Here is a 26,260-nt window from a genome sequence, read left to right as displayed (position 1 = left end):
TTCTGGAGAATGTTCCATGGGCACTAGAGAAGAATGTGTATTCCGTTGCTTTGGGATGGAATGTTCTGAATATGTCTGTGAAGTCCATTTGGTCCAGTGTGTCATTTAAAGTCTTTATTTCCTTGTTGATCTTTTGCTTAGATGATCTGTCCATTTCAGTCAGGGGGGTGTTAAAGTCCCCCACTATTATTGTATTGTTGTCAATGTGTTTCTTCGCTTTTGTTATTAATTGCCTTATATAATTGGCTGCTCCCATGTTCGGGGCATAGATATTTACAATTGTTAGATCTTCTTGTTGGATAGACCCTTTAAGTAGGATATAGTGTCCTTCCTCATCTCTTATTACAGTCTTTGGTTTAAAATCTAATTTGTCTGTTATAAGGATTGCCGCCCCAGCTTTCTTTTGGTGTCCATTAGCATGGTAAATGGTTTTCCACCCCCTCACTTTCAATGTGGGGGTGTCTTTGGGTCTAAAATGAGTCTCTTGCAGACAGCATATCAGTGGGTCTTGTTTTTTAATCCAATCTGATAGCCTGTGTCTTTTGATTGGGGCATTGAGCCCATTTACATTCAGGGTAACTATTGAAAGGTATGAATTTAGTGCCATTGTATTGCCTGTAAGGTGACTGTGACTGTATATTGTCTGTGTTCCTTTCTGGTCTATGCTGCTTTTAGGCTCTCTCTTTGCTTAGAGGACCCCTTTCAGTATTTCTTGGAGGGCTGGTTTTGTGTTTGCAAATTCCTTTAGTTTTTGTTTGTTCTGGAAGCTTTTTATCATTTTCAATGACAGCCTACCTGGATATAGTATTCTTGACTGCATATTTTTCTCATTTAGTGCTCTGAAGATATCATGCCAGTCCTTTCTGGCCTGGCAGGTCTCTGTGGATAGGTCTGTTGCCAATCTAGTATTTCTATCATTGTAGGTTACATATCTCTTCTCCCGAGCTGCTTTCAGGATTTTTTCTTTGTCTCTGAGACTCGTAAGTTTTACTATTCGATGTTGGGGTGTTGACCTATTATTATTGATTTTGAGAGGGGTTCCATGTGCCTCCTGGATTTTGATGCCTGTTTCCTTCCTCACATTAGGGAAGTTTTCTGCCATTATTTGCTCCAATATACCTTCTGCCCCTCTCTCTCTTTCTTCTTCTTTTGGGATCCCAATTATTCTAATGTTTCATCTTATGGTATCGCTTATCTCTCAAATTCTGCCCTCGTGATCCTGTAGTTGTTTCTCTCTCTTTTTCTCAGCCTCTTTATTTTCCATCATTTGGTCTTCTATTCGCTGATTCTCTCTCCTGCCTCATTTATCCTAGCAGTTAGTGCCCCCATTTTTGATTGCACCTCATTAAGAGCCTTTTTGATTTCGAGTTGGTTACATTTTAGTTCTTTTATTTCTCCAGAAAGGGTTTCTCTAATAACTTCCACGCTTTTTTCAAGCCCAGCTAGTATCTTTAAAGTCATGATTCTGAACTCTAGGTCTGACATCGTACTTATGTCCGTATTGAGTAGGTCCCTGGCTGATGGTACTACCTCTTGTTCTTTGTGCTGAGGTGATTTTTTTCATCTTGTCATTTTGTCCAGAGGAGAAAAGATGAATGAGAGAACAACATACTAACAGGTTAACAACGTCCCCAGCAAATATACTCTAAACAAATCATAAAAGACCTGAAACCAGGGGAAAAGAAAGGGAAAGAAAGAAAAAAGAAAGAGGAAAAAAAAGAAAAAAAAGCTAAAAACAAAAACAGAACAATACAAAAAAAGCAGAATGTGATCAAATAAGATCAGGCCAGTGCATAGATCAGTGCCACACACTAGATTTTGGGCATATTTTGGTCTATTAGAAAAAAGTGCCTCCTAAAATTTTAAAGGAAGAAAGACATATATGTACAAAATAAGGGTTGATACAATGAAGGGAAGGAAGATGACTGTAAAGATGAAAATTATAAAAGATTTTATAAAAGGAATTTAAGATAAGAAGTTGTTTGAAAAAGAAAGAAGAAGATTTAAAAAAAAAAAAGGGAGAGAATGTGATCAGGCAGGAGACTAGAACAAAGCCATACACTAGCGATTTAGGGTATATTTTGATCTGTTAGAAGAAACTGTATCTCAAAATTTAAAGAGAGAACAACTTATATATATATGCCAAAAATAAGGGTAACTACTATGAAGGGATAAAACATGACTCTAAAAATGAAAAATAAAAAATGTTTGTTTTAAAAAAGGGATTGATAAGATGTTGGTTGAAAAAGGGAAAAAGAAAAATTAAAAAAAAAACAGTTAAAAAAATTAACTTTGATGAACTAATGAATCATGGTAAAAAAAAAAGCCATGAATTCTATGTGCAGTATTCCCCTAGCGCTGGAGTTCTCCCGTTCTCCTTGATCGGTAAACTTGGTCTTGGCTGGCTGTCCGTGCTGATCTTCTGGGGGAGGGGCCTGTTGCCGTGGTTCCCAAATGTCTTTGCCGGAGGTGGAATTGCCCCGCCCTTGTCGGTCTGGGCTAAGCAAGCTGCTGAAAGTTTGCTCTCAGGAGCTTTTGTTCCCTGCAAGCTCTGGTACAGCTTTGGAGGACCAGGGTGAAAATGGTGGCCTCCCAATCTCCGCCCGGAGGAGCTGAGAACTCAGGCCCTGCTCCTCAGTGCGCCCCCAGAGAAAAGCAGTCACTCCCGTCTCCCCGGTCTCCGGCCGCACTCCGTGCTCACCCGGCCTGTGACCGAGCGTTTCTATCTCTGGCACCCGACCCCGTGTGGAGTCTCCAAACCCAGCAGATCCCTGCGGTGCGCTCCCGCGCCGCTCCTCCCAGGGGAGGAAGGGGAGTCTCCGCGGCTCTGCCGCCCACTGGGTCTCTGCTGGAGGAGCAGTGGCCCAACTGTCACTGATCACAGTTTATGGCCACCCCGAGCTGAGAGCCCGCGCCGCGGCTCCGTCTCTGCAGCCGGCTTCCCCGCTCCGATACCTGGGAGCTCTGCCGCACTCAGGCACCCCCGGTCTTTCTGTGACCCCGAGGGTCCTGAGACCACACTGTCCCGCGAGGGTTCCACCCCCCGCTTAGCCACTGGAGCGACGTCCCTCAGCGGAGCCAACTTCTAAAATATCCGATTTTGTGCTCCACGGCTCTATCATTTGCCGGGAACGGCTGATGGAGGCCCCCTCCCCCGCCGTCTATCCTCCCGAATATCGCCTCGGATTCACTTCTCCGCACGTCCTACCTTCTAGAAAGTGGTCGCTTTTCTGTTCAGAGAGTTGTTGCTATTCTTTTCTTCGATCTCCTGTTGAGTTCGTAGGTGTTCAGAATGGTTTGATCCCTATGCAGCTGAATTCCTGAGACCAGATGAAATCCAGGTCTCCTACTCCTCCGCCATCTTGCTCCCTAGTAAATCATCTTTATCACACTTGTCTTTTTCCTGTATTTTCCTTTTACTTGGAATTTTTCTTAAGCACTGTGACCAAATTCTAGAAAGTGTCTGTCTGTCTTCATCTCTATAATTTTATATTTTGATCTATTTCCTTTTTAAAGATTATTTTCATTCTTTATACACAAGCAGATTCATGTGTAATGAATTTACAATAATGAATTTCCTTTTTAAAACAAACAAACAACAAACCCAAGATCTGTGAAGCATATAAAGTCAAATGGAAGGTGTTAATCTAGAAATAGCCAAGGACAGATAGCCCTGTTGCAAGCTGCAATGTTTTCTTATCAATCCCAATATGTCTATTTCTCTAGGGACCTAGAGAACTGGATCAGTAGCATTGGTGGCATGGTATCATCAGAGGAGCTGGCTGAGGATTTAACTGGCACGGAGATCCTGCTGGAGCGACACCAGGTATGGTTACAAAATCCACAGCCACTGATCACATGACTTCCCAAACTTCCCTCGTTTTATGACATTGTTGAGATGCCATTGGTGCCCCCAGCCTCTTCCTATTTCCAACACAGGAGCATCGGGCTGACATGGAGGCTGAAGCTCCCACCTTCCAGGCCTTAGAAGACTTTGGTGCAGAACTTATAAGCAGTGGGCACCGTTCCAGTCCTGAAATTGAAGAAAAGCTTGAAGCAGTCAGGCTAAAGAAAGATGACTTGGAGAAAGCATGGAAACAACGCAAGAGGATGCTGGATCAGTGTCTGGAGTTGCAGGTAAAGCACACTTGACCCTGTTGAAAAGGATTAGTTAGGCTCAGTCTGTTCCTTCTGTGCAAGTTTGCACAGTTCCTGCAGGTGCTCATTTCACTGGGCTTGCCATCCCGTAGGCACAAGGGCATTTCTTGGCTCTCTGCCATTGTGCTCTCATTGTGGTGTTCTCCGCTCGTATTCCTATTAGAAGAGCCAAACAAAGTGGGGATCAGCTCTTGGCACGAGATGCAGGTGATTATAATGTATTTATTGATTGAGAGTTTGGTTGATTGATTCTTGTTGAGAACATGCTGGGTGTGGAGCCCTGGAAACACAAAGATTAGTAAGATAACGTCTCTTTTCTGAAGTAGTGAAATTAAACATGTAGACAGACCATTCTAGCACAGGTGATTGTTAATAAAACGTATGAAAGTTTTGAGGCTAAAGAAGAGGGAGTGATTAGTGCCAGTGAGGGAAGGGATGAGTGGATCACTGGTGACCCTGAGGGTGGTGGTTATGAGGGTCCTAAGAAAATAACCAACCAGCATCTGCCAGGTGCAGCATATGGGAAACACACCCTGGGAATGGAGTATAGTTTAAACAAAAACATAAAATTTTCAGGGAAGAGTAAAAGCTCCAGAATAGCTAAGATTCATGGTATGAATGTTTCTTGGAAGAACATAAGCAACCCTTATGGGATCCCTTACATCAGTGTTGTAGGAAAGGGATGGATCATTTCCTCTGTCCCCTGGATTGGATATAACCTCTGCCTTCATTCCCCATAGTTGTTCCATGGGAATTGTGATCAGGCTGAGAGCTGGATGCTGGCGCGTGAGAATTTCCTGAGGTCAGAGGGCCACAGTTCCTTAGATACTCTAGTGGCCTTGATGAAGAAACGGGACGATTTGGACAAAGCAATCACTGCCCAGGTAATAACAACTAATATAAGAGTTCCAATAATAAATATTAGTAATAATAACAGAGATTCTATACGTGTATATAGTTTTGTGATTTACAAGTGTTTTAATTCCCATTTGCTTCTTACAGAAAACTCTGAGTTAGACAGGGCAGTTGATACGGTGGCTTAGCCTTCCTCAAGTCACTCATGGCATTGGACTGACTTACTGCAAGCCCAGCCTTTAACAACCTACCTTTTAGAATTGGAAGTGACTTTATATACTGCCTATGCCAACATCCCACCCAATGCAGGAGTCACCCTCTGCCATGGCCAAGGGAGGAGTCTGTTTTTTAGGGAGCTCAGTACCACAGGAGCTTAGTACCACAGGAGTCCATCCACAGGAGCTCAGTACCACAGGAACTCAGTACCACAGGAGTCCATACCACAGGAGCTCAGTACCACAGGAGCTCAGTACCACAGGAGTCCATCCACAGGAGCTCAGTACCACAGGAACTCAGTACCACAGGAGTCCATACCACAGGAGCTCAGTACCACGGGAGTCCATACCACAGGAGCCCATCTTAGTGTCATTATTAATGTGTCTCCTCCTGTTGAATTAAAAGCCACTTTCGTGGCATTTACCCTCTGGCCCTGGTTTTGTTCCCTTTTGTGAAGCCACAAAGGGTGTCTCTGTTCTTTTCTAGGAGAGAGTCTGGGATTGCACTGAGGGCCTAATCTCCAGGCATCTGGGCTTTTTTCTTTTCCTCTATCTAGGAAAATAAGATCACTGAGTTAGACCATGTTGCGGAGCGGCTCATAGCTGATGACCACTATGCCAAGGAGGAGATCGCTGCTCGGTTCCAACGGGTGCTAGACAGGTCAGGCCTGAGCAGGTGTTTTGTGAGCTAAGGAAGATGCAGCAGAGTGACCTCTTCGCTAGCATGGAGGATGGGGGTCACACTCTGAGTTCTTTTCATTTCTAAATCCCTAAGACTATGTTGACACTTGGAAACATTTCTGATCTAGACTCACAGAATGAAAGGCATGGAATACAACTTAATTATTACTGACTTAACCACTGTATTATATATTTGAAAATAACAAGACGATGCAACAACTAAATCTATTAGTATAATATGTAATATTAGATATAATATACATGTAATATAATATGTATATGAACATTATTTGTAATATTATAACATATAATGTATAGCTAAATAATATATAGCTTTGTTACGTATAACATATAAATCCATAAATAACGAGAGGAGAAGGGACAAGCTGGGAAATGAGAAGATTGCAGACATGGCATCAAACCTTGGTGGAAGGGTTGAGGGCAGAGAGTGATCTAGCTTCCTCCTCCAGATGGAACGCTCTAAAAGAACTGCTGATGGCTGAGCGCGCAAAACTTGGTGACTATGCCGACCTCAAAAAATTCCACCATGACCTTGAGGACCTGGAGGAATGGATCAGTGAGATGCTGCCCATAGCCTGCGATGAATCCTACAAAGATCCCACCAACATCCAGGCAAGTTCAAAACAGGAATCTTGGAAAACTCTGGCATACCCAGATTGTTGGATGAAGGGTTGTCTCCCTAAACAGAATGCTTCCTCGCTGTTGAGGCCATTGTCTGCCCTCAGGGGCTTCTGAGTCTAATGTTAAGGCGTGGGTCCTTCAGGAAGTCACCACTGGTTATGACAGAACATTAACTTTTTCTTTGAAACAGAACTTATCTATCTTGCTTCCTTAGATTACAGGGTAATTTAGTTTCTGCTTTCCCTTCAGAGAAAATACCTGAAGCACCAGGCTTTTGAAAATGAGGTCCAGGGCCGAGCTGAGGAGGTGGAGGGAGTCCTCAACTTGGGGAACTCTCTGATTGAGCGGGAGGCATGTGACGGGAATGAAGAGACCATGAAGGTAGGGGTTCTGCTCAGGATGGTTTGGGCTAAAGGCACGTGAGGAGAAGCCCCTTCTTCCTTCAGAGTTTCCATGGGTGGGGATATGGAGTGTGTTCTGTGGTTAGCGATCTTCCCTCTGACGGCCGCACAAAGAAGGTGGGAAACCGTGTTGCTCAGACCTTATCACTTCTGTCAAACTCAGTACCTAGGACTCTGAGAAAGCTTTAGACCTAATTCTTCAGCGTTGTCATGCTTGTTTGACATTTTCTATCCCTATTGCCAAGAGCTTTGGCTCTTAGGCACCAGTCTCTGTAAGCAGCCCAGGACCCTTTCCTCAAACTTTGTTCCAACACCTCCTGCTATTTCCCAGATTAAGCATAAATAGTTAAAAATGTATGGCATTCAAAGGTTGGCAGATTTTGGCTAGTCCCTAACTCCTAGGCCCCTACAGTATCTCTTCAAGTTTTCACAGGCCTCAGGATCCTAAATACCATAGTGATCCCCAAATTTCTTTGAGTTAGGGTCAACTGGAAGAGCTGGACAAACACTGGAACTACCTGCTTGAGAAAACAATTGACAAAGGACAGAAGCTCAATGAGGCGAGTCGCCAACAGAGGTTCAACACAGGCATCCAGGACTTCAAGTTCTGGCTCTCAGAGGTGATTGCACCCGGAATGATGGGGGCATGGGATCTTAATAACTACTTGCCAGATAAATGGGTTTATGCATGAACAGTTTCCTTGACTTTCTTGGGAAAAGTTGGGGGATATGGTTGCTAATGTTCTCCTTAAAGACCATTTTCATCTGGCAGCTTCACTGCATATTTCTTTATTCGCAGGCAGAGACACTGCTGGCCATGAAAGATCAGGCCAGGGACTTGGCTTCAGCAGGAAACTTGCTCAAAAAACATCAGCTGTTGGAAACTGAGATGTTGGCCCGAGAGGTAAGCAGTGTTGGGGTCTCACTCCTCTGGGCAGAATGGAAATGCCTCTGACTTTCGTCTCTCATCTTAGGAGGCCATTTGAGAACACTTTCTTGCAAAACTGACCTTAGCGGTCTCAGCCAGCAGTCATTATACCAGGTCGAATCCATGAGCTGCAGAGCTGTGGCAATGGTCACTGCTAACCAGTTGTCATGAAACTATAGATGCTGAGGAAGAGGGTCCAGGAAGAGGTTCCTAAAGCTATCTTGTCTACCTTTTAATGAGGCATACATCTAAACTCACTATCTTTCAAAGCTCATATTTGATCTGGCCTATGAAAGAGAGTTTATTTTACATCATTATAGAGAGCAAAAAATATCAGAGGGGGATATCATGTGCAACGAAGGTGAACCATATATACACTCTGGAAATTCTATGGAGAATTCCAGTTGCATTCCAATATCAAGCAGAAATGTGTTTTGGGAGCAGTGATAAACATGTTGGCAGGTATTGATTTCATCCTGGAGAATTTTATATTATCAGTTTTATTTGGTGGCAGAGATAGGCACAGAAAGAACAAGAAGTCAAAGGCTTTCTAAGTTCCAGAGCTTTAGCACCTGATGACATTCCCCACGACAATACTAGAAGGACAGAGTTAGAGTGAAAACAGACAGAAGAGTCTGGGTGTGTTCTGACGTGGTCAGCCTAGGAATGTTATGGTAGAGTAGCTCTTCTTGAATACTTCTATCTATCAATCTGTGTCAGACTCAGGACTGTGAGGAAGACAGTCATGTTTGGAGACACACACTTCCTCACACTCATTTTCCAGTTGGGAAGAGGAGGAAAAAACAAGGGAGAATACCAGAAAGCAAACGGACACTTTGAGTATTATAGTCGCGTTACTCACTGTGCTCTCTGATCTTGCCCCCATCTGAGCTGAGTTAAAAGAGCTTATCATCAATTTGACTATCTTCAAAAACAGTCTATTTGACCCAGACTTTGAACCTGCACCAGTGGTGGTTAAAGTCCAGGGTCTACTTAATGCCTGCATCGTTCTGTTCACTGAAAACACCTCGGCTTTCTAGGATGCACTCAAGGACCTGAATGAGTTAGCTGCTGATCTGCTCTCCAGCGGGACTTTCAATGTTGACCAGATTGTGGAGGAAAGGGATAATGTCAATGAGCGCTTCCTGAATGTCCAGGACTTGGCAGCCACACACCATGAGAAACTCAAAGAGGCTTATGCCTTGTTCCAGTTCTTCCAGGACCTAGATGATGAGGAATCATGGATAGAGTATGTATGGCCAGCTCACACTGCACCAATAACCAAAGAGAATAGCTGATCCACCAAACGTGTTCCCATTTGGTGCTGAAATGAAATATGTAATTGTTTCTTACAGTTGGTATTACTTCTTAACCATGTTTGCCTTAGCCTAAAGTTAACATTGGTTTTATTTTTCTCAAATTATCTCACTGTATGCAGGCGGAAGGAGACAGGCTTGGAGAAGTGGGGAGCAATTCACATACATTCTGGGAACAAAATTAAGAAACCATGTATGCTTGCTTGTTCTAGATAGTTCATAGAATGTGTAATGTCTGGATGAGATAGCTGGGCCTTTACAACTTACTCAACTGCCGAAATCCTTGTCATTTGTTTAAAAAAATATTGAAATTCTAGTTGGTGAACATACAAAAAAGAAACATACAGTGCAACATTAGTTTCAGAAGTTGAATTCAGTGATACATATAATACCCAGTGCTCATGGCAACAGGTGCCCTCCTTAATGCCCATCCCCCACCTAGCCCGTCCCCCACCCACCTCCCTCCATCAACCCTCAGTGTGTTCTCTGTCTTTAAGAGTCTCTTATGGTTTGCCTCCTTCATTTTCTTTTTTTCCCCTTCTGCTATGTTGGTCTGTTTTGTTTCTTAAATTCCACATCTGAGTGAAATCATATGGTGTTTGCCCTTCTTTGTCTGACTTATTTTGCTCAGCACAATACACTCTAGCTCCATCCTGGGAATCTAAGGTGCCACCGAACTGGACACAGGCCAACACTACCCAGTACCTGCCAGGCTTTCATCACTAATTCTGTTTTTGTGGTAAAAAGTATGATTGGGAAAATCAAATTATTTTCCCTACTTCCCATGTAACCTGCCTCATCGTGCTCTTCTTCTATAAGCCTGCTGATTCTCGCTGGTAATCAATGAATTAAAGGGAAGCCTTGTGCACCAGGCAACGAGGAGGACATCGTAGGAACTTCAGAAACAATGAGATAACATAATCTTGCCTGTGTAGTCTTTTACTATGCTTTGTGGTTGCGGTATCAGCTTTTTTTTTTAACCCATTCTATCTTGATTCATTATTGATATTAATAGGCAAAAATGATAAAGGCCATGAACGCCATATATGTACATAGGGTCATTTATATGTGTGTGCATATAATTTTCACATTTTTTGAAAGAGAAACATTAGTGCATGTCCCTGAGCAAAGAAGAAGAGATGCACAGGTAGGCAGACAAGGGAAGGAATGGAAAGGCTGTCACAGCTGTGGGCATAGTGGGGACCAGTATGTTATTTTCATTTGTATTGTCAGGAGTTTTGCAGAAAGCCTCTGGCACTAATTGTCTTTGTGGTTACTGACTCCCGAGTGTTCCGGAATTTACCACCTCCCCACCCCCAGCCACACACCCATTCTTGGAAAACCCTTGCTCTAGGATGACCTCGAATGTCTAAACTACGTTTTCCATTTCCTTCCTTGGTCCCAGGGAGAAGTTGTTACGCGTGAGCTCCCAGGACTATGGGAGGGACCTTCAGGGGGTGCAGAATTTGCTGAAGAAGCACAAGCGCCTCGAGGGGGAGCTGGTGGCCCATGAACCCACCATCCAGGTATGAAGCGTTGAGGTCTGTGGATCAGTAGGGTGATGCTGCACAATGGGGCGGTGGCATGCAGAGCCACAGGGAGCTAGGTAAAGAGCCTACAGGCATTCTTCCCTCCTCTGCACATTGTCTTCTGTGAATAGAAGAATTCTGCTCAGGGACTGTGCTTTTCCCTGGAAGGGACACTTTCAATACCATAGACACAATTGTTGGTGATTAGGGTGCAGTCTAGGACATCTGGAAAAGCTGTACTTGAGCTGAGTCATAGGGGCAGAAGACAGTTCTGCATCACCCTATGACCATGAATAATCCAGAAAGCAGATCATGGAGTATAGCCTGGTATAAGCACTGAAGTTGCACAAGGGGACATTTAGCATGGTGGACCTGACTGCAGGTGTCTTCATTCTCCCAAGATTTTCCCAAGACCACCCCAAGTACCATGGGGTTTATAAATGATGTGGAGGGTGGGAAGGGCTGGATACCTTACCAGGGAACGCTGACTAAATGGGGAGAGTCTGTGGGGTAATGTTACATGGGTGTGTGTTCTCCAGAGTGTGCTGGATGCGGCAGACAGGCTGGGAGATAAGGCTGCTGTGGGGCAGGAGGAGATCCAGGAACGGCTGACTCATTTTTTCCAACACTGGGAGGAGCTCAAAGAGTTGGCGGCTGCTCGGTGAGTCAGTGATAGGAGTCCCAGCTATCTTCCTGGGTTGTTGGTATTGGGCTTAGCATTGGCTGCTCTCCCCAACTCCCCATCTCTATTTATCATCGAACTCCCTGCTCAGATGCCAGTCTGCCATGCAGCTTGCCCCCACTGACCCCAGGGAGAGGTGAGGAGGCTGCCACCTCTGTGGTCTGAACACACCTCCGCTCCCATGCTTTCTTGCAACCGTCCTTTATCATCGTTGGCCTCATGCGCCAATGCTTCACACCAGGTCATGCCCCTGGGTCTGTTTTACTTTGTACAACGCCCCCCCCCCGCCCGCCGCCAAGCTTAGTGCTGTGAGCAGCCCCTAGGAATGAATGAACGAGGGGATATTATTTTCTCCCTGATAGCCATACAATCAATGAGAACCCTGCAGCCAGATAGACAAACAGAATAATTTCTGCCTATGATTCCATACCTGTTGGCGGTAGGAAGACATGTCTTTCTGGGGAATACAAGGAAACTTCTAGCATTGAGGGTGCCTTCACTGTATAAGAGGAACCACGGTGCTCTGAGTAGAAAGAGACACTACTTCACTGATGCTGTCCTGCAACTCTGATGTCTGGGCCCTCATGTTTGGGTAAGGCTCCCTTCCCCCAGCAAAGATTCCCGGAGAGCAGATGATGCCACAAACCGGAACTTCTGGGGCCAGGGCCTCCCCAGTTCACAGGAGCTCACGTCGGATTGTTCTGTGGCCCAGTCCCACTGTGGCTGCCTCGTGTGGCCGGGCTATGTGCGGTGCTCCCCTGGGTCCTGCTGTCTTCTCATCCTCACTGGGGCTTACCACCCTGTTGCAGAGGGCGTCAGCTGGAGGAATCCCTGGAGTACTTGGAATTCATGCAGAATGCAGAGGAGGAGGAAGCTTGGATCAGTGAAAAGGAAGCTATGGTTGCCGGAGGGGGCTCTGGAGATACACTGGCCATGACTCAGGTGAGCCACAGGCTGAATGACTGAGAGCTCCCCTTTGATTTGAATCTTTTCTGATGTAGTCAACACTTTCATCTATGAAAATAATCTTTCTCCGGCTGGGAGAAAGAGATGATGGAAATATGGATACTCCAGCCAGTTTTAAATATGAAAAGTCAAGGTCCAGTGATGTAACTTGCCCAAGATCATGGGATCAATCAGGTGTGAAGGTGGAACTCAAAGCCCAATCCCACGATTTGTAGTCTGTCTGTGACTTCAAGTCATCATGGTTACAGACCTTCCCTCATAGGGGTAGGTTTCCTAAAGTTTCCCTCAAATCAGTTACACTGAATTGGGAAGATTGTTATGCTCGGGCATTGGTTATGGTTTCTAGAAAATATCATTTTAGCAGGGCTACCTGGAAGGTGGACCAGTTCCACCATTTACAGACATACTTGTAAATACAGTGTAGAGTTTACCAGTAAAGAAATGAACAAGTGGTCCGTGTAATCTCGAGTTAATATGGACTTTAAGAGCTTTTGAGAGAGTGATCATAAGAAAATAAGGTTCTTGGGACCTTGAGATGTGTGCCTACTAGCCTTAAAACTTAGGGATTTACCAAGAATTCTCTGTGGAGATTAGTTCACTCTTATGTGATGAAATAAGGAAAGGCTCACATGGGCAAGAGAAAGCTTAAAACCTGCATAGCTTACAATTCATGCTACCAAACCCTTTTCCTTTGAAAAGCCTTTTGGGATGTGTGCACACATGGGACACATTTAAGTGGTTTAGGGCTTCATCTCAAACACTCCCAAAGCCTTCCCCTTTTTAAATGAAACCTTCGGTTTTGAGAATTGTGGATACACATGCAGTTGTAAGAGCATAGGGAGGTCCCATGTACCACCTACCCAGGTTCCTCTAGTGGTGGCACATATGCCAGGGCAAGATCATGTAGCCCATCTTGTATTTAAAGAAATAATCATCTTATTTTAATGCCTAAGAACACGATGTATCAGAGATTCTTATATTTTCAAAATGTGGTGGTTAAAAGTATGATAGTCACACAAAATCTGTGTCTTCCTTGGCCCGGGTTAGTGAGCAACGTAAAAGGAAAAGTGGATGGGGCGCCTTTGTGACAAGAGGAGGCAAGGACAGCAGAGGCAGCCCAGCGCCTTGAGGATGGGGGTGGCGGCGGGCGGAGCTGCCTGGTCTCCCGAACACTCAGGAGAATATAGAGAAGGAGGAGACACACCGCGCCCGGGCTTCATCCTCCCTCCATTCTCCGTCCTTCCAGCGACAGTAGGCCCAGAGAAGGTTGAGACTGAGATTCAAAACATCTCAATGTTCTCTTTAGCTGCCTTTAGGTCACTTCTTTAAAAAAAAAAAAAAAGATTTTATTTATCTCTCTGAGAGAGAGAGAGCATGAGTAGGGGGAGGGGCAGAGGGAGAAGCAAGCGGAGGACCCTGGGATCGTGACCTGAGCCAAAGGCAGACGCTTAACCGACTGATCCACCCAAGGGTCCCTAGGCCAGTTCTTAACATAGGATGATAGTTATTATCTTTCTGTCAGATACAACGTTTCATGGAATTATATAAATTTCAAAATGGAGGAATTCTTACATTTTACCTTGACCAACACTCTCATTCTAAAGTCCAGAAAAGCTTCAAGTTCACATAGTAAGTTAGGAAGAATATCACTGTATTTCTTTGTCTCTTTCTTTTCTGGTAAGATTTCCCTTTTTGGCAAGTGAAGAGCTTCAGGAGAGGCATTCAGTGGCTCTGTGCAGGAAGAAGTAGACGGTCCCCTACTCTGTAGCCAGTGTAGCTGAATCATCCTTGGGGGTAGCTCAGTGGGAGTCAGAATGGGGGTGGATGTGTTGATTGGATGTGTTGATTCTCACTGACTCATTTATGTAGAGCCTGCTAAAGAAGCATGAAACATTGGAAAATGACTTTGCTGTCCATGAGACCCGAGTGCAAGACATATGCGCTCAAGGAGAAGACATCTTGAATAAGGTGAGCAACTCAGGGATTCCAGGCCGAGCTCATTTTCCAAAAGGGATTGGTTCAAATATACAATCATGAGCAGCGCTAAAATTCACCCATCGAATTTTCATACTCTCTGACTAGCTACGTTGTTTTCCTTCTGAGCAAATAATTATCTGTTCAGTTGCTGCTTTTTATAAATTTTTTTCAAGTTCTTATAGATATACCCTGCAGATTTCCTTAAATCCTTTGCTGACCCTCCTACTCACTGTGTGCAGAACATGGCATTTATAAAGATCGTATGGCATGCTTTGGTTATAGAGTATTGTAAAAATGTAAATAAATTTCTTTGTATGCCTCTGGGGAGGAGGATCAGAACTGAAACCTCTTTGTGACTTGAAAATCATTCTTTTATTTAAATGCTTGTTTTTACAAATCCTCACTGATTAAGTGCTATACAGAGTCTTGAACAGAGGGGACTCCAACTATGAAGGCCTTACTTACGTGGACAACACGAGAAGATCTTCCAAATGCTAGAGTGGAAAGAACCATCCCAGGCATGGATGAAAAATAAGATAAATTCACTAGACCCAGAGGAGAGTAGTTACGTATTTGGAATGAGAGAGATGACTCCTTTTTGTCATACTAAAGAGTTTCAACGTCCAGTTCTAGACATCCACCCATGCATCTGTCTCTTCTTCTCCCCTCTACCTTGGTGTTGCAGGAGAAAATTCAGCACAAGGAGAAGATTTCTGCCAAGATAGAGTCTCTGAAAGAAGAGATCCCTTCTCTGTCCAGCACAATAAATGCTTGGAAGTCACAACTGGAAGAGGATTATGCCTTTCAGCAGTTTAACTGGAAGGCTGACATGGTGGAGGCCTGGATAGGTATGACATGTGAAGGCCAGGGGAAATACTGGTAAATTCCATTGATAGAAAGGTTCTGGGATTTTCTCACTTTCCATGGGAAGAGAGATACTCCCTCCTCACCCACTCTTACCCTTTCTGGACACAATTACACTCATGTGTGTGTGCCTGTGTGCACACACACATGCCCCAGAAAACATGCTGATGGGTGACTGAGGACCAGAATTCCAGAAAACACATTTTAGGGGAATTGGTGGTTTCATCGGTGATATTTAAAAAGGCAGAGCCATGGCAAAACATTCTAAAAAATAAACAGTGTGTCCAATTACTTCTAAATTATGTCTAATCTGCAATTTTACTCCGTTTTCCAAAACACTCAGAAGTTCCCTTGGCCCTAGCTCTGTTCCAGTCAGTTCTATGCTGCATAAGTCCAGAGAAACCGTCCATCAGCCCCTACTGCTCCCATATTCCAATAAATGATCCACTCCCAGAGTCAGGAGGCTCTCTCGTGCCATAGAGGAAATATTTCTTTTTTCCTTACCAAGGCCGATTCAAGAGCAACTACTTTCCCCCTCTAATCAATCATCTTTGCTCTCTAGCTGAGAAAGAAGAAAGTCTGAAGACCAATGGCAATGGTACAGACCTCGCTGCCTCCCTCACTCTCCTGGCAAAGCAGGTGAGAACGGGACGGCCCCTGGGCAGGTGCCAGGCACGTCCATGGCCCACATACACAGAAGCTGAACACTAGGATTATCCCATTCCCCAATTCTGTGGTTTTCTTGTCTGTAGGATCTGCTTTTTTCCCTTCCCAATATTGGTAACTTGCTAGTTTTTTCTCCCTCTCCCTCCCACCCGTCTTGCTGCTGCTAAGTGAGCATCATTTCTATTAGACAACCAGCTTTGGTTTTTTATTTTTCTTTGTATTTCGTATAATCTTTGTATTATATTCCATTAATATCTTTTTATATCTTTATCATTTTATTTTATTTTATTTGGGATTAACTTTTTTTTAAAACATTCCATAGGGTAAATATTTAGATCATCAAATATTTAGACATTCTCCTTTTTTCAGCATTTTGATGTAAGGAAATAAATTTCCCTCTAAGCAGAGCTTTAGCTGCATCTCACAATTTCATATGTTACTTCTGTTAGTATCACTCAGATAAAATGTTTCTGTGGTTTCCAATTTCTTATTTAACCTATTTGTTATTCCATAGTGTATTTTGCTGAATTTCCAAACACTTGGGAATTTTCTCATTATCGTCTTTGATATTTATAGCTAGTTTAATTCCACTTTGTTTTAAAAACACATTCTATATTATTCTAGAAGCTTGATTTACATCCAGCAAATGATATGTTTTGGTGAATAGTCTATTTACAGTTGAAAAGAATGTGCATTTTTTAAAGATTCTATTTATTTATTTATTTGAGAGAGAAAGTAAGAGAGCACAAGCAGGGGGAATGGCCGAGGAAGAGGGAGAAACAGGCTTCCCACTGAGCAGGGATCCCGATCCAAGGACTCTGGGATCATGACCTGAACTGAAGGCAGACGCTTAACCAACTGAGCCACCCAGGTGCCCCAAAAAGAATGTGTGTTTTACAGTGGTTTATATTACCTGTCAGATTTGGGTTGTTAATCATGTTGTTTAACTACTTTGTAATTTTTATATATTTTGACGTTAGGTTCAAAGTTGTGTTGACATTTAGAATTACAAATCATCTTGATGAATTGATACTTTTAATTATGAAATGTTCTTTCTAATAACATTTCTTGATTCACAGTCTTCTTTTTCACATACTAGAGTACCAGGTTTTTTGTTTGTTTGTTTTGTTTTGTGTTTGAAGTGTATAGCTATTTCCATCCTTTAATTTTTTCTGTCTTTACATTTACATCTTTATATTTTATATTTTTGTTGTTGATTTGATATATTTATACACTGCAAAATGATTACCATTGTAGAACTATCTGACACCTCCATCCCATCATGTAATTACCACTTCTTTTTTGTGTTGAGAACATTTCAGATCTACTCTCTTAACAAGTTTCAAGTATATAATACAGTATTATTAGCTGTAATCATCTTGCTGTCCAGTAGTGTCCCAGAACCAGTCATTCTTTTAGTTGGAAGTTTGCATCCTTCGACCAATTTCTCCTCATTTCCCCCACCCTCCAGCCCTTAGCAACCTCCAGTCTACTGTGCTTCTCTGCTTGACTCTTCTAGATTCCACTTGTGAGTGATAGCAAACGGCATTTGTCTTTCTCCGTCTGACTTACTTCATTTAACATATGCTCTCTAGTTTCATACAAATTGTCACAAGTGGCAGGATTTCCTTCTATTTCGTGGCTGAATAATATTCCATTTTATACACACACACACACACACACACACACGCATCACATCTTCATCTGTTCATTTGTTGATGGACACTCAAGTTGTTTCCATATCTTGGCTAATGTGAATGATGTTGCAATGAATATGGAAATGTGGAGTGTCTTTATGTTTTGGATGATGTCTCCTAAAATTTCACAGAGTTGAGTATTGTTTATTTATCTAATTAGATCATTTTATTGGAACAGTGAGTCCACTTACATTTAAAATAATGTAACTCGTGAATTTTGATTTAAAGTTATAATTTAACACTTCCATCCCCCCATCCAACCCCTACTTTTGGCCAGGGACTGAAATAATTCAAGACATAATCTTTTTTTTTTTTTTTTGAGGACTTGCCCTTTTCAGTTGGCTTTTACTCCTAGGGCCTTTTAAGGGTTCAACTAAATCCCTTTCACTGGAGCTACTCCTCTTTGTGTCCTCAACTCAGCACTGTGAGGCTATTGAGGAGTCTGCTTAGCATCTTTGACTATTTGCTACTGTTTTTCTGCTTGGCTTCTGGGAGTCCTGTTCTATAGCGTTTAGGAACCCATAGATGCCTTGAGGGGAAAGCGGGTAGACTATTGGACGAACTTTTCTGCAGTTCTTTTTCCACAGCTGCTCAAATCCTGGCTGCCTGGTTTCCCAGAACCTGTCTCTTTGATTTCATAAGATTGTCAAGAGTTCTGAGCAGCTGCTTTCCCCTCAGTCTCTTAGCCTGTGCAGCCCACATGTCATAGGGAAAGGTGACAGAGAATATTACTCTGATTTTACTACTATTTCACCTCTCTAGAGTTTTGATTCCTTGAGGTGTAGTGACCTGAGTTGCGTTCTGATCTCTTTCAATCAGCTGATAGTTTGTACTTTTATCCAGCAGTCAAAGTTGCTCTCAAAGGAAGAATTGGTCAAATACAAGCCACCCTGTTAAAGCTGGAAGTGTAGTATCCAGAATTTTGTGATTTTGGTATCAACACCACACACACACACAGTTACACACACTGTGTAACTGTCCCTGTTTTTAGTGTGTGTACTTCCAAATCTCTAGCAGTGCACTGCTACTAATCAGTACACAAAATATAACAGGGGATGTAAAAGAGTCTTAGAAAGGATGTGAGCTCTAGGAAGCACTTAGTCTTGACTCAAAAACTGAAGATCATATCATGCTCCAGTATTCCCTTAATATTAATTATATACCTAACTTAAGCTCTGATTATGAAACATGCATCCACCAGAACTTAGCCATAATTCCAACCACAAATGTTCACTTAAATCTCTAAGTTATGTTTCCTTTTGCTTGGTCCTCACTCTTTTTCTTTCCTAGACCTTATCTTGTCCATGATAAAAATCTGGTGGAACCCAGGTGTGAATGGTCCCTGGGAACCTACATTGTTTTTCTGTTCACAGCTTCTCTTTGGGTTTTTCCCAGGACACTCTGGATGCCAGTCTGCAGAGCTTCCAGCAAGACAGACTGTCAGAAATAACTGACCTAAAAGACCAACTGGTGGCTGCTCAGCACAGCCGGACCAAAGCCATTGAGGAGCGCCATGATGCTCTGCTGAGGCTCTGGGAACAGCTGCTGGAGGCCTCTGCAGCCCACAGAGAGAAGTTGCTAGAGAAGCAGCTGCCTCTACAGCAGGTAAAAGAAAAAAGCCACGATCAGGCCCCAATTATCTGTATATTAGTCATGGAATCCAGAAATGGATTCCACTGGGACTCCTGTTTGGATAAACTATAGACATTAGAGTAAGTGCACGGAAAGGAGCAGGAGGGCATTCTTACTGGACAGGAAGTAATCGGGGTTTTCTAAGACTGATTTGTCAGTTATGCAGCGGACTTGAGATGGACGCCAGGCACACATAATAGAAGGACGAAAAGGCAGATGGTCCGGGCGGATGGAAAAACTAAGCTGGCAGGAGGTAAAGCTTTCCTTACACGTTTCTCTAACCAAATAAAAGGAGCACTCGATAAGAAACACTCGAGTTCTCAGCCTGTGTTGACCTTACCTAGCTGGGAGACGTCATTTCACATCTCTTGATTCTTTCATTGATGAAAATCGATCATGTTACCACTGTCTCCCGCTGGTCTGCATTATGACGGTTGAGAGAGATAATGGATCTGAAGATGCAGTGCACGCCACTGAGTTCTATATAGGCTCAAGTGATGACGATGTTCTTTCTAGTGGTGGCTTTCTATTGGATGTTGATCATAAAAAATATCAATAATAAAAGGAGATCAGGATGCTGAGTGAAGACTATAGGAAGTATTACACCAGGCAGCAAGTGAAGGCGGGCGATTAGGGGAATTAGGAGACAAACACACAGATAAAAATCAGTCAGTCTGTACCCTTAGCTAATTACTGGAGGGCTCGGTACCTGCAGAAATAGTCTTAAGTGAAAAATTAGATCAATTTATGGGCAACTTTACACACATATATGCATTCTACATAGAAAGACACTTCACCTTCTGATTCTATTTTGCTTAACTTTCAAGCTGCAAAGAGGTTTATTTGATTTCCTGATTATAAAATCTTTGTAAAATACTCAGATGATCCATAATGTTACAAAAGTAATATGAAGTACTTTTGCAGGTTTTTGTGTCTTTCCTGTGTAGGGGCCATCCATATCAACTTTCTCTATATTGGTCTATTTTAGCAAAAAGATTGCTGAAGTGGGTACAGGGTAAGATGTTATGGTGTAATACCTTTGTCATCCCTCTTCCATTTGAGCCAGTTTTCTCCTCTTCAATCTCCACCTTTGGGAACGAAAACTCATTTTTATATTTGCCTCAGATAAATCTCTTGGGAAATACAAACTGCTGACCCTAAATCTATGATGCGTTTTAAATCTAAAACTATTTTGGGGGCGCCTGGGTGGCTCAGTCATTAGGCGTCTGCCTTCGGCTCAGGTCATGGTCCCAGGGTCCTGGGATCGAGCCCCGCCTCGGGCTCCCTGCTCGGCGGGAGGCCTGCTTCTCCCTCTCCCACTCCCCCTGCTTGTGTTCCCGCTCTTGCTGTGTCTCTCTCTGTCAGATAAGTAAATAAAATCTTAAAAAAAATAAAAAATAAAACTGTTTTTGCTCACCTACTGTTTGGGACCATCCATACTATTTTTCTTGTTCAGAAATTCTGACAGTTCAGTCATTCAGAGCATCTGGATAACTCCAGAGATTAACGTAGGGAGAAGGCTACAGATTAGCGGGTAGGAACTGGGTTGAGCCCTGAACACATTTTAGAAGGAAGGCAGAAAAAGGACTCGGTACAGACAAAGACACCAGAGAGGCGCGGTCTGCAAAAGAGCAGAGGAGAGAAAGAAGGAGCAAACAGAGAATGGGAGAGACGGGCCTGTCCCATCAATGATCTGTGGATTCAGTGATTCACGCATTTGTTCACTTAACACCTACTTACTTTTGTATGTTTACCAGGTGCCAGGAAGAACTAGGGCTCAAACTTCAGAATAAGAAATCATGAAATCTTATCACTGAAAATGGCCCTTGCTTCATTTGGACTCTTAGCACTAAAACAACCCTCGGAGTCCTTCAGCCTCCTTATTTATAGATGACAGATTTGACTAGTTTCACACCAGGGGGCCAGGACCCAGGCCGGTGCCTCAAATGCACCTGCCTGCCCACTGATTTCATGTCCTCGGTGGTTTCGGTTCTGTCCTCTTGGAGTGCTGACCCTGAAAATATTTGAATATGGTCTTTTTTTTTTTAATCCTCAGTCTTCTCTTTTGCTGAGGGGCTTTAACGGGAAAGATGGAGGTGACTTTTTTCTCTGCAGGCTGAAGAGCTGTTCATGGAATTTGCACACAAGGCTTCGGCTTTCAACCACTGGTGTGAGAACGCCGAGGAGGACCTCTCGGAGCCTGTGCACTGTGTCTCCCTGAACGAGATCCGGCAGCAGCAAAAGGACCACAGGGCCTTCTTGGCCTCTTTGGCCGGGGCCCAATCTGACTTCAACGAATTGCTGGAGCTAGACCAGCAGATTAAGGCCTTAAACGTGCCCTCCAGCCCTTACACCTGGTTAACGATGGAGGTGCTAGAGAAGTTCTGGAAGCACCTGTCCGATGTCATCAAGGTAACGGCACACAACAAAGGCTTCTTTTCACGGTGGTGAGCATGGCCACCTAACTTATTATACAAGTTGGGGGGGCTTTTGAGAAAGAAAGGACACAGTTAATAACTATGTTGGGACAGCAGTCATGAACCGGAACTGTCTCAGGAAATGTTAGAAATATATTCCCAGTGGGTATAGCGCCCTACGCCCAGGAGTTCAGACCCTCTCATGCCTCTGGGTGTTGAGCAATGATTCAAGGAAGCAAACATGGGCTCCAGGAGGTGGCTCTAAACATGAGATTTGAAACGTCATGAGGTTCGTAGATAAGTTCACAGTCTATAGATTTCCCCCCATTTTATACCTACCTCCAAAGTGCCTTTTTAATGTGTTTGTGTATAATTTTTATCTATCTATAATGATATTCATCATAGAAACTATGGAAAATATTAAAAAGTTTCACAAAGAAAAATTTCACCAAAATATCACCAATTTTATTTTATTTTTTTAAAAATATTTTATTTATTTATTTGTCAGAGAAAGAGAGAGAGAGCGAGCGCAAGCAGAGGGAGCGGCAGCTCGTTACTGCTTTTCCTTTTAAGGCTGCTTTTATGTTCATTTAAAGGAAGATTTCACCCAGTAAAAAATGAAAAGAGGACGATTTGCCTTTATTACTAGCTTATTTGTCGCTGGGCTTGGTCTCAGAGACACCTGCCAAGTACTTTCAGGCGTGACGGGAGCTTCCTTCCCCTTTGGAGGCAGGAGAAGTGGGCAGGAGGTAATAGAATACTAGATAGAATAGAGTAGCGTGGCACGTGCTTCCGGAAAATAGGTTATCCTGGGAGGAGGGGAGCTGCGCAGCTGAGCCCCGGAACTAGCTATTTTCCTGCAAAGAAAGGTCTTCAGTGTTCACTCCACTATCTGTGATTTGGGGTTTTAGGAACGGGAGCAGGAGCAACAAAGGGAAGAGGCGAGACAGGTCAAGAACTTTGAGATGTGCCAGGAGTTTGAGCAGAATGCCAGTGCCTTCCTTCAGTGGATCTTGGAGACCAGGTGCGTAGCACTGCCTCCAAACCCATGATCCCTGCGTCCCCACAGGGATGAAATACATATCTGAAGGGACCAGGAGGGTGTCCTACAGCATTTATGTTGTTCTAAAATCACCATATCCTGTCTGTGCTTTTCATCTGGAATTGATGGTTTTCTAAATCAATCCTTGCAAAATCAAGAAACGAGAATGTCACACCACTGCCCACTGTCTACATGTCTATATTCTCTCCTAGGTAACTCTCATTTTTGCCCCTGTTGCCTGTAATTAAAGTCTAAAATAACACAGTCCCTTATGTTTGCACTTTACAAAGTGCTTCTATACCCACTACCTCCCTTCACTCTCCCTGCGACCTTGAAAACAGTACAGAGCAGATGTGATTACTCTGTCTCCAAGTGTGCAAAGAAGCTCAGTAGACAAATGGACTTGCTCAAGGTCACATGGGTATTTATTGGCATGACCAAAGGCAGAGCCTACTGTGAAACTAGGAAGCTGTCGTGCTGCCTGACCATGAAGCTGTGGTAAGAATCGGTGAGATACTCCACGCTAATTGCTTTTATTAAAGGCCGAATGTCTTATACACAAAAACAGCATTTGTCACATCTTCCGGGACAAATGACCTAGAAAAGAAGAGACCTAGAGGGTTGTAATACATTAGAATAAATGTCAAAATGGGTAGACGGTATCCAGTAGGTGGGTCAGAAATGTGGGCTTTTGAGAGTTAAAGGGGTGGTTTAGAAAATCCGTGATATATACTGTTTCTACAAACCCAACAAGGAAAACCAGACGACGAGCAAAAGGAAATCCTGTGTCACAGCTAAAAGTTATCTGGCAGAAGGCAGAGGAAGTACAGTTCATCTTCCTCTGCCTCTGGTTTTGTCCCTCATCGCCTGGCAGGGTGTGCCCAACGCTGGGGTCATCACCCGACACCCGAGCTCTTCATCCTAAGACAGAAGCTGCACAGAGGCTCTGAGCTCCTCCAAGAGGGAGAGACTCTGGGAGCAGTGTGAAACAGTTCCTATTAGATTCGGAAAATTCCCTAAGTCTAGGGAAAGACGATCATCGAAGTGATTTGTGTTAACGTGTGATTTCTCTTTTCTCTCATCTGATTCCTGTTCCGGAACTGCATGCCCAGGGCTTATTTTCTGGACGGGTCAGTATTCTATGTTATTATGTTTGTTTTGTTGTATTATTCTCTAAGACTAACAAGGAGGACCTAGCACCGAGGCATCTCCATCATCACCACTGTCACCATCAGATTGAGATGGTGCCTAAATAACAGTGTGGGGTGGAAAGAGGAGCCTGGGGTGTATCATTCTGTCTACACCCCACTAGGGGGAGTCTTAACCTCATTAGGTTAAGGGTATATTTGAGAGTAAGAACCAGGAAGAAGGTACAGGAACCTTCTCGTAGACATAGAAGAACGAGGGCAGACCTTCCTTCTCTTCTTATCTGTCTAGCAACTTGCCAGTTGACAGAAGGCTTTGGTTTCATGAAAAACTGGTGTGAAAATTCATTTCAGAGAAGCCATATAATAGACATAGAAGTAGAGAAATGTAGGGCATCGAAATCAGTCTGGATGAAATATTGACCTCTGATATTATGAATAACATTTCCCTCTGGTTCTTGACTAGGTCTTTGCTCAAAGAAACAGGAACTCTGGAATCCCAGTTGGAAGCAAATAAAGTAAGTAACGTTTGCTTATTAGCTGAGGATATCGTCAGAATTACGAGGAGTGCAAGGAAAATGCCTTAAAGGCAACCCTAGTAGTACTTTTTTTTTAATTTTTTTATTGTTATGTTAATCACCATATATTACATCATTAGTTTTTGATGTAGTGTTCCATGATTCATTGTTTGTTCATAACACCCAGTGCTCCATGCAGAATGTGCCCTTTTTAATACCCATCACCAGGCTAACCCATCCCCCTACCCTCCTCCCCTCTAGAACCCTCAGTTTGTTTTTCAGAGTCCATCGTCTCTCCTGGTTCGTCTCCCCCTCTGACTTACTCCCCTTCATTCTTCCTCTCCTGCTATCTTCTTTTTCTTTTTTCTTAAAATATGTTGTGTTATTTGTTTCAGAAGTACAGATCTGTGATTCAACAGTCTTACACAATTCACAGCGCTCACCGTAGCACATACCCTCCCCAGTGTCTATCACCCAGCCACCCCATCCCTCCCACCCCCCACCACTCCAGCAACCCTCAGTTTGTTTCCTGAGATTAAGAATTCCTCATATCAGTGAGGTCATATGATACATGTCTTTCTCTGATTGACTTATTTCACTCAGCATAACACCCTCCAGTTCCATCCACGTCGTTGCAAATGGCAAGATCTCCTTCCTTTTGATGGCTGCATAATATTCCATTGTGTATATATACCACCTCTTCTTGATCCATTCATCTGTCGATGGACATCTTGGCTCTTTCCACAGTTTGGCTATTGTGGACATTGCTGCTATAAACATTGGGGTGCACGTACCCCTTCGGGTCCCTACATTTGTATCTTTGGGGTAAATACCCAGTAGTGCAATTGCTGGATCGTATGGTAGCTCTAATTTCAACTGTTTGAGGAACCTCCATACTGTTTTCCAGAGGGGTTGCACCAGCTTGCATTCCCACCAACAGTGTAGGAGGGTTCCCCTTTCTCCACAACCCTAGTAGTACTTTTAAGTAAACTCCCCAGCCTGAAGGTCAAGAGCTTCAGGGTCTAGTCCCAACCCCGCCCCAACTTGCATTCTAGCCGTTGACCGCTGCTCCAAGGGCACGGCCATCAGTTTACTTCAGTAACCTCAATTTCTGTGTCTATACAATAGAGCTCATAATACCTGCATCACAGAGTCACTGTGATCATTAAGAAAGAAAACAGGTGCAGAAGCTGTCATCATTTGACAATCATTTGCTAATATAATTAAATCCAGATGGTCTCTCAACAGTTGAGTGAAGCAATGGGCTAGAACAGTGTTTCTTAACCTTATTTTCATTATTTCCCCACCTCGAGGAGAACAATTTAATTAATTAAATCCAATTACTCCCTTGTGAAAGAACTTCAATAATAAAGAGTAAGATGTTGTCAGGTAGGACCGATCTCTGGAAGGTCGCAAGCATTTGTACCTTGTAATACATTTAGTGTCTCCACCCACCCCCATCCTCAGAACCCATTCACTCCTCCCTTACGCAGGAGAAAGCATGGCCTGGATGCAGGCGGTTGGCATCGAATGTGCCTGGAGGACAGGTGCATCCTGTGGAAGTCTGCTGGTGTGGCTGCAGGGGAGCCTGCTGGAGCTCAGCCACAATCCCCAGAGTGGATAACTCGAGGTGCCAATTGCTGGGAGCCAGCCATGCAGGCATCCTGGGACTGCTCCTCCTCTCTTCTGCAGCATGTAACTACTACTAACTCTTAGATTTATACATTACACCTGACCAGAATGACCAAGGTCATATCACCTAACCTTCCCACCATCACATAAATGAGGAATACGGAAGTGGATTTCCTGAACAGTTCATTTTTCATAGAGGACAAGAAGAGTCCTGAGAATAATTAAAAAGGAGCATTTAGGGGAAATCCAAACTCATCAGCTTCTTACCTTCTCTACCATCCCTCGGTTTGGAGCTGG

The 26,260-nt window shown here is 43.5% G+C and overlaps 1 protein-coding gene across 1 annotated transcript in view; it reads left to right on the top strand.

Annotated features, from left to right (window-relative positions):
• Positions 1-26,260, top strand: part of SPTA1 (spectrin alpha, erythrocytic 1) — a 78,040-nt gene that overhangs the window by 48,075 nt on the left and 3,705 nt on the right. The window contains exons 28-47 of the mRNA XM_025860726.2: positions 3,727-3,826; positions 3,940-4,137; positions 4,899-5,042; positions 5,786-5,889; positions 6,380-6,542; positions 6,801-6,932; positions 7,435-7,572; positions 7,752-7,856; positions 8,921-9,129; positions 10,602-10,722; positions 11,265-11,386; positions 12,217-12,349; positions 14,243-14,341; positions 15,036-15,198; positions 15,777-15,853; positions 18,973-19,182; positions 21,325-21,621; positions 22,538-22,650; positions 23,781-23,798; positions 24,280-24,331. Coding sequence (XP_025716511.1) covers positions 3,727-3,826; positions 3,940-4,137; positions 4,899-5,042; positions 5,786-5,889; positions 6,380-6,542; positions 6,801-6,932; positions 7,435-7,572; positions 7,752-7,856; positions 8,921-9,129; positions 10,602-10,722; positions 11,265-11,386; positions 12,217-12,349; positions 14,243-14,341; positions 15,036-15,198; positions 15,777-15,853; positions 18,973-19,182; positions 21,325-21,621; positions 22,538-22,650; positions 23,781-23,798; positions 24,280-24,331 — 2,698 coding nt within the window. The remainder of the gene's footprint in view (positions 1-3,726; positions 3,827-3,939; positions 4,138-4,898; positions 5,043-5,785; positions 5,890-6,379; positions 6,543-6,800; positions 6,933-7,434; positions 7,573-7,751; positions 7,857-8,920; positions 9,130-10,601; positions 10,723-11,264; positions 11,387-12,216; positions 12,350-14,242; positions 14,342-15,035; positions 15,199-15,776; positions 15,854-18,972; positions 19,183-21,324; positions 21,622-22,537; positions 22,651-23,780; positions 23,799-24,279; positions 24,332-26,260) is intronic.

The sequence above is a fragment of the Callorhinus ursinus genome, unplaced genomic scaffold (assembly GCF_003265705.2).
Source record: "Callorhinus ursinus isolate GAN/ISIS: 27379988/994484 unplaced genomic scaffold, GSC_fseal_2.0 scaffold88, whole genome shotgun sequence".
In the NCBI taxonomy this organism is placed as follows: domain Eukaryota; kingdom Metazoa; phylum Chordata; class Mammalia; order Carnivora; family Otariidae; genus Callorhinus; species Callorhinus ursinus.
Note: the sequence above shows the minus strand (reverse complement) of the source record. Positions and strands in the feature narration are given on the sequence as shown.